At 38.3% G+C, this 8,780-nt stretch overlaps 1 protein-coding gene across 3 annotated transcripts in view; it reads left to right on the forward strand.

Moving 5' to 3' along the window:
* Positions 1-8,780, forward strand: part of dgkb (diacylglycerol kinase, beta) — a gene marked incomplete at both ends in the record, with an annotated part of 94,294 nt that extends 85,514 nt beyond the window's left edge. For all 3 annotated transcript variants that reach the window (XM_080040142.1, XM_080040143.1, XM_080040144.1), the window contains 3 exons: positions 3,555-3,675; positions 4,585-4,645; positions 8,673-8,780. In XM_080040142.1, coding sequence (XP_079896268.1) covers positions 3,555-3,675; positions 4,585-4,645; positions 8,673-8,780 — 290 coding nt within the window. The remainder of the gene's footprint in view (positions 1-3,554; positions 3,676-4,584; positions 4,646-8,672) is intronic.

Below are 8,780 nucleotides of genomic sequence, written 5' to 3' on the forward strand. Positions count from 1 at the left end.
GTGTGTGTGTGTGTGTGTGTGTGTGTGTGTGTGTGTGTGTGTGTGTGTGTGGGTGTGGGTGTGGGTGTGGGTGTGTGTGTGTGTGTGTGCCTTCTGACTCTACATCCACTCGTCCCTACACAAATTAAGAAGCGGCTGGGAGCAAACACAGACACTAATTGAAACTATAAAAATAATAATAATAATAATAATAATAATAATAATAATAATAATAATAATAATAATAATAATAATAATAATAATAATAATAATAATACATTTTATTTGTAATGCACTTTATTTTACTGGGATCTCAAAGTGCTACTGAGAAGTACAAAAAAAATAAATAAATAAAAAAAATAATAATAAAAAAAAATCAAGGAGCATAAAAGCATAAGCACCCATGTTTTAGTCTCTCTCAGTGCGTGCGAAGGCGAGTTAGCTCACTGTCACCGCCTCTGTCCTGTTTATCCGTTTGGCTTCCCGGAGGCGTGTCGTCATGGTAATGTTGCTGTGGTCGTGAGGTGTTGTTGTGGCTGTCCAGCTGTCACCATGGTGATGGACACGCGTCCGCTCTGATCTAAGTACCGGACTGTTGAGGGCAGAGGCTTCACCAAGGGTCGCATGGCTTTTCTTTATTTATTATTATTATTATTATTATTATTATTATTATTATTATTATTATTATTATTATTATTATTATTATTATTATTACCATTATTATTATTATTATTATTATTATTATTTATTATTATTATTATTAGTATTATTATTATTATTATTTATACTCTTTTACATCTTCAATGTCTTAGTTTGCTGTATATTGCACACGCTGTACATAATGTTCTTCATTTTGCACAGTTTTCAGTTTAGTTACTTTTCTATAGGACTGGATAGGACTGTTTGGTTTTCCCCTAGGCTACTTCTTTATCTAGAATTATTTATTGTATATATTATTACTTATCTTTTTTTATCCTTTCGTATTTATTGCACTCTGCGGCGACATTTTACACTAAAGGTAGAATAATCAACTGTTAGATAAAGCTATTAATAGTTCGTTAATGCATAGGTAATGTGTAAGTACTGGACGGTTGAGGGCAGAGGCTTTTTTTTTTTACGTTCAATATTTATACCCAGTCTGCTGCACATTGTCCTGCCTCTTAAATATTGTACATGTTCAATTTCCTAGTTTACTGTATATTGCACACGTTGTAATTTTGCACCTTTTTCCAATTTGTTTACTTGTAATAACTGCTTGGTTCTGCCTTGGGCTACTTCTGCACTATCTAGATTTATTTATTGTATGTATTACTTACAATTACAATTATCCTTTTGTACTTATTGCACCATGAGTCGGAGAGAAACGGGTAACACTTTACAATAAGGGTATAAATGAACTGCTAATGCTTTGTTAAAGTTTATTAAGCATTAACTAAGCAGTTGTTCACGGTTAGTTCATGCTTAGCTAAGGCTTATTTAGCCTTAACTAAGCATGAACTAACAGTTAATTAATTTACCCTTATTGTAAGTACCCTTAAACCTGCAGTGTGTAGAATTTTGGGTTTTTTTTCCTAGCAGATTTTGTAGAAAGTAATTATAATATCCATAAGTACATTTAATTTAGTGCATAATAGCTGAACATTTTTTTTTTAATTATTTATTTTTCCCTTAGAAAGGGTCTCATATATGTCCATATTTCTGCATATTTTGGACCAAGGCCTAGTGCTGCCATCTTGAAAGTGTCATAGTTGGAATGTCATTAGGTGCATTGTTTAAAATTTAGAATTGTTCTTGTCCTTGAAGGCCACTGTAGCTTTTGTTATTATTCGAAAGGGGTGGGGTTACCCAGGGAACGTTGCATTCTAGAACTTTCTAAAACTTTCTTGATGATGTCATATTACACACTGCACCTTTAAGTGTTACAGTGACATATATCTTAGATTCCTCTGTATGTCGGCACATTGGCCTATAGCAGAACTTGACAATAAAGTTGACTTGACTTGACTGTGTTCCCTTATTGTAAATGTGTGTACCCGTCAGTCTGCAGCTGTGGCTACTATCATAGTTTACCACCACCAGTATGACTGTGTGTGAATGAATGGAACCTGGAACCCTGTAAAGCGCTTTGAGTGCCTTGAAAAGTGCTTTATAAATCCAATCCATTATTTGTCCGGCAGAAATTGACAACACTTGACCTGTCTTTGGTGGAAGGGTTTGTGTACACAGCCAGCAGCCTGACCCCCAGACACAGGGCTTTAAAGCTCCTGCCCCGACCGAGACTTCTCACGCTCACGCAAAGCTCTCACACAGGCACACACACACACACACACACACACACACACACACACACACACACACACAGGCAGCGCTGACACGTATATACACATACACACACACACACACACAGGCAGCGCTGACACGTATATACACACACACACACACACACACACAGGCAGCGCTGACACGTATATACACACACACACACACACACACACACACACACACACACACACACAGGCCTGCGCTGACATGTATGATGGACTGTGTCACTACTACGATAGGGATTCCTTGTTGCCCGGGGCTACAGAGACCTAGTACACCCATAGAGAGAGAGATTGTACTTGTGTTAGTGTGTGTGTGTGTGTGTGTGTGTGTGTGTGTGTGTGTGTGTGTGTGTGTGTGTGTGTGTGTGTGTGTGTGTGTGTGTGTGAGTCTGTCTGTCTGACCATGGAGCCTCTGTGCTAAATATAACAAGGTCAGGAGGGTCTCTGTACCAACCAGAGGATGTTTGATAAAAACACAAGGAGAATAGATTTGACTTTCAAACTATTGACTTCTAAATGACCTGGGAACTCTTAACACTCTTTAAACCAGGCCCTACTGAGAAGGCTTTAATATCTGTCTGTGACCATTTGAAGATATCACTAATGAAAACACATGGACTTTAAAGCTGGGGTGGAGGATTTGGGGAGAAAATGGCAGTTGGGATAGAGATTCGAATCCAAATACCTCAATCGCTCCACTTGTTCTCTTTGGTCCCTCCCCTATGGTCCCTCCCTGACACGCTCTACAGTAACAAAGTGAATGGACAGTCCCAACAGCCAATAAGAACAGAGAATCGGAGCCCCGCTCTGATTGGTCAAAGTGTTCAGCTCATGTTAACTTTGACCAATCAGAAATCATATACCCCAGCTTTAAGCAGTGTGTTAAAAAAAATAAAATAAAAATTATAGCTGTGTGTGTGTCGTAGATAGAAAACGCCTAAGATGTGTATTAAGAACACCAGATTTATATAAATTCCATCTATTATTATTATTATTATTATTATTATTATTATTATTATTATTATTATTATTAGTTATGTATTATTATTATAATTATTATTATTATAATTATTATTATTATACTTATTATTATTATTATTATTATTATTATTATTATTATTATTATTATTATTATTATTATTATTATTATTATTTCTTTATTATTATTATTATTATTATTATTATTATTATTATTATTATTATTATTATTATTATTATCATTATTATTATTAAATATGTGTTGTGTTTCAGACCTGTCTGACCAGCTGTTGGAGGTGGTTGGTCTGGAGGGCGCCATGGAGATGGGTCAGATCTACACGGGACTGAAGAGTGCAGGGAGACGGCTGGCCCAGTGCTCCTCTGTCACTATCAGGTCAGGGGGGGCAACCAGGACACTGCTACCTGTGGGAAAACATTTTTATTTTTATTTTATCCTTTATGTAACCAGGATGAGCAATGATTCTGACATTTCTGTTACATTTTCATTGCTTTGTCTTTAGTCCCATATTTACCATAATGTCTTAAATAATGTCTAATGTTATGAAGTCAAATCTAGAAGAAACGTCAACAAAAATAATTGTTATAATGTAATAAAACAAAAGTTATAATTGTTACAGAATGTAGGCATTGGAATATGTGCTCCTCTGTTACTATCAGGTCGGACAGGGCAACGAGAAGACAACTCACTTTGGGACATGATGCTGACACTTCTGTTATATTTTCCTTGTACTTATTCGATTAACAATTAAATTAAATTAACTTTTATTATGTAGCCTACAGTAACTATAAGAAGGGGAGGAGCTCAACTATGATTATTTTTTGGCATTTTCAAGCTTTATTAAATAGTACAGAGTTGAAATGGGGAGACAGAGACAGAGAGGGGGGGGGGGGGGGTGACATGCAGTAAAGGTCCACGGGTCGGATTTGAACCCGTGACAACTGCAACGAAGGCCGGAGCCGATATGGTACGCGCTCTATCCACTACACCACCGGAGCACCCCTATTCTGACACTTCTGTTACATATTCATTGTTTTATTTTTATTCACATATTTACCACACCTTTCTCGGCATTGGGTTATAAAGTCAAATCTTGGAGGAAAAAAGAGAAAAAGAAAAGGTCTCTCTGCAGTTTAAATGGTGTTACAGAATTGGGTTTAGGCTACCATTTATAAAAAAATAATATATCAAAAAAAGGTATAATTTTCTTTCAGTTGAGCAGTACTTACCTAGTTTAAAATGTAACAATGTACTCAATTGTCACGTGTTTCTCTTCCCTGACAGAACCAGTAAATCCCTCCCGATGCAGATTGATGGGGAACCCTGGATGCAGACCCCCTGCACAGTAAGTCAAATATTTACATTCATAAATATAACTTCTCTGTCTACTCATTGTGTATAAAACAGAAGTGGTTCATGCTAACTGGAGCCTAGTGTGCCAGCCAAAACTCAAATCCTATCAAATCAAATCAAATCAAATCAGTTTTATTTGTATAGCCAAATATCACAAATAGACATTTGCCTCAGTGGGCTTTACATTCCATACAGTATGACACCCTCTGTCCTTAGACCCTTAGCTCGGCTGAGAAAAAACTCCCAGTAAAAAACCCTTTATCGGGATTGAAATATTGAGAAATCTCAGAGAGAGACATTTAGTAGCCGAAACAAACACTTTATACCAGCATTTTTACAGGGGAAACATTACTAACTTTTCTTGCTATTTGCATTGCCTTCACATCACTTGTAAGTTGTATGTCTTTCAAAGGGACCTCGAGTATCTTGAATAAAGCTGATAGATTGATTAATTAATTGACTTCATGAAATCTGCCATGCTGAAATATGTAGCACACTTATGGATTACTAACATGCGGTGCCTTCTTAAATTCACTGAGTCAAGGCTGTTACATACTCCGCGAGAACAAAGAACAAAGAACAAAGTTCTCGGTGACAGAGCTGCGAGAAGAAAATGACGTCATTTTCTTCTCTCAGCTCTTGTTCAGCTTGTTCTCGCAGCTTGTTCTCGACACATCGCCCGGGCCGAACTTTCTTCTCGAAGCTTGTCCCAGAACTATTGTGTGATAGGTCAGTCTGAAGTCAATGAGGAAAATCAGCTGGCTGGCGCTACTATGGTAACAGCGTGTGACGTGTGCCGCGGTTGAGGAGTTCGGCAGCACTTGAGTTCTCGAGAAGTATGAAAATGTCCAGACCAGAAAGAACTTAGTTGAACTTAGTCTTGTTCTCGCAGCTCTGTCAGCGAGAAGTTTGTTCGTGTTCGTGTGTGTGTGTGTGTGTGTGTGTGTGTGTGTGTGTGTGTGTGTGTGTGTGTGTTAGTCTCGTTGAGCGTTCTGTCTGTGGCACCTCTGGCGACACCCATCCTCCTTGTGAGTAATCAGAAGTGTGATCACCGTGGCACCTGAACCTACGTACATGTAAAGGTGATGGGCTGCTGTAATGATCAGAGAATCACTTTCAGCTCGCTAACTATCTTTTAAAAAGTCCTAGAAAGTTAATGGGAAACTTCACCCATACGGAACCAGCGTTCTATCATTATAAAATCACTATTATAATGTAATGAATGAGGTTTGTCTTCCCTCAGTCTTTCCTCAGTCTTCCCTTGGCCCAGCTGTCCTGTTAATCCTAACCCTACATTTTACCATGTGTGATGTCACAAATGGGAAAACGTAGGGTTAGACAGTGAGACCATAAAACACTCTCTCTGCCTTTTCTCAGGCTAGGATGAACCGATTACCAAAATGTTTGCACATTTATACTACATAGGATCTCAGAGTTCAATACACCTTCATATTCCCACCGGTGAAGTAGGTCTTTAAATAAAAGTGAGTGGTGCAAAGCAGCTAATAAGATTTTAGCCATTGCTAACAATGTTCACCATACTAGAACGTCCACTTCACAGAACATGGGTCTGAGGTGAAAATTGTGACCCAATATAAAAGCCAAAACACTTTCAACAACACAATGCTGCTGGTAGAGCGGGCCGGCCGATGATCAAAAGGTTGGAGGTTCGATCCCCGCCCTGCCACCTGTGTCATAGTTGTTGTGTCCTTGGGCAAGACACTTCACCCACCTTGCCTCGTGTGAATGTCAATAGTTAGCCTGCTGCTATCGGTGTATGAATGTGTGTGTGAATGGTAACGTGGGAAAGGAAAACAGGTCTCCCTTGTAAAAGAGTCTTCGGTCTCAATGGGATTTACCTGTGTAAATAAAGGTTAAGAATGCTGCATAAATAAGTCTCCAATTACACAATGAAATGAAAATTCACCATCCGAAAAGATTTTGAAAATAAAATATATACAGTAAGTGCTAGTGCATCTTTCCCTTGCATTTCTCCTATATATCATAGCTTTTTATTTCTCCGTGCAGTAATTTATGATAACAAATACTTAGATGTTGCCAGTCCCCTTCTGATTTGTTTACCGTCTACGTCTCAAACATATACTCATGGACAAGTGTTCTGCCCTCTGTCCAAGTTTAAAAAAAAAAAAATTCAAAACCAAACTCCTCATCGTGCGTTGATTACGGTACGGTGTGTGTGTTTAGTTTTAATTACAACAAACCACTGCAGTTGAAGTGGCTTTCTAGATTTGCATATGATTCGCTCAGGCATTCGCTAAGATAAAGCCCGCCGCCGCATGACAAAACGAGTAGCCGTACAAGTGCCACTTGTAAAATGCTTGGCACGACTCTCAACAACAGAGCAAAGTTAGGATCTGACAATACATAATTGGGAGGCTGCGGCGAGATATATATCCATAGACGGTATGTTTTCGCAGCTGAATTTAAATCAGTCGACCTGTTAAAAAAACATCACGGTTGTTTTGGTGATGTCAACCCACTAATTATTAACAACAACATCTATGCAAATGCCTCGAAGATCCTCGGCACGCAGCATAACATATTTAACACCATCAAACTCAAATTTGCATTTTTTAAACGGCATATGATATGTCTTGCTGTGTTGTCGTTGTTGATAACAAGGTCTGAATTACCTTTAAAAAAAAAACAGACATTTGACTGTATTTCCTGATGTTTTTCTGGTACAATATCACTTCTATAAGACTTAAATATGACGATAAGTTTGGAATATTTTTGATGACATGGGAGACAAACATTTGCATATAAATAACCTTCTAATTGTCTTTAATTTTTCAGTGCCACATTGTTCTGTATAACTGGGGCTCTTGATGCCCATAAATGCTTAATGTCGCATGTGTTGTTCCCTAAATTTTAATTCAAGTATTCCTTTAGATATTCCTTACCTGACCCATGTCCTGCCTAAAAAAAGGTTACAGTTTTTTTCTCTGAATTTTGTGAAGTACATCAAAAAACATTAGCTTCAATCAGGTTTAATGATGTCAGAAAAAAAGCCTACAAAAGCTGGTAGGCCTATAATTGCTCCTTAGTCAGAGTGCAAGTACAATAAATGGCAGCCTCTCCTTTGAAGATAATGTTGTCCCCTTTAATGCAGATGGTAGCATTTCCTCCTAGCCATCACTGTGTTAAGAGAAAAATGAACTATGTGCTTAATATGACAAAACCCTTGATGGTTGATATTTTGCCGTCCCATTGATCTACAACCTTCAATATAAGTGGCATCATCGTTGGGAAAACAGGATTTTGGGATATATTATACACCCATAGCAGCCCATATTTTAGCATAATCCACCATAATGTATTGTTACCATATGTTAGCACAGACATATAAACTAAAATATTCTTAAAGTTTGCGACATTAAGACATTTAGGGACCCTCTAAAGTACACTCATAATCCAACAGGCCTCGTTTGACAAGAGCCCATATGGAGCCATTTGGGAGAGTTGTTTTATTGTTGATGCAATTTTCGAACTTCTGCTCGGTTGTAGACAGCAGTTGTAAACTTGTTTGTGTCGTTTTGATTGAAAGGATTGGCAGGTTGTAGCAGGGTGAATGTGTGAATGAGTGAATGTATGAATGAATGACTGAATTAAGTGTGTGTGTGTGTGTGTGTGTGTGTGTGTGTGTGTGTGTGTGTGTGTGTGTGTGTGTGTGTGTGTGTGTGTGTGTGTGTGTGTGTGTGTGTGTGTGTGTGTGTGTGTGTGTGTGTGTGTGTGTGTGTGTGTGTGTGTGTGTGTGTGTGTGTGTGTGTGTGCGAATGTAATGCGATTCGAACAACTCAAATTCGATGTATGCATCAAAACAGTTCAACGTAACTTTGGCTTAGTTCTAACAAAAACACTTTGCAGGCTAGGATGAACCGATTTCTAAAATGTTTTGCACATTTATACTCCACAGGATCTCAGAGTTCAATACAGCTTCATATTCCCACCGGTGAAGTAGGTCTTTAACTCTTTTTCTTATATTCCTCTAACCCCAGATTGAGATCGTGCACAAGAACCAGGCTCCCATGTTGATGGGCACGCCACAGGGCCGAAGCTTCTTCTCCTCAATAGTCAGACGAACGCGCACAGAGAGCAAAGACTGA

Source organism: Ammodytes marinus (assembly GCF_949987685.1).
Source record: "Ammodytes marinus genome assembly, chromosome: 13".
Lineage (NCBI taxonomy): Eukaryota > Metazoa > Chordata > Actinopteri > Uranoscopiformes > Ammodytidae > Ammodytes > Ammodytes marinus.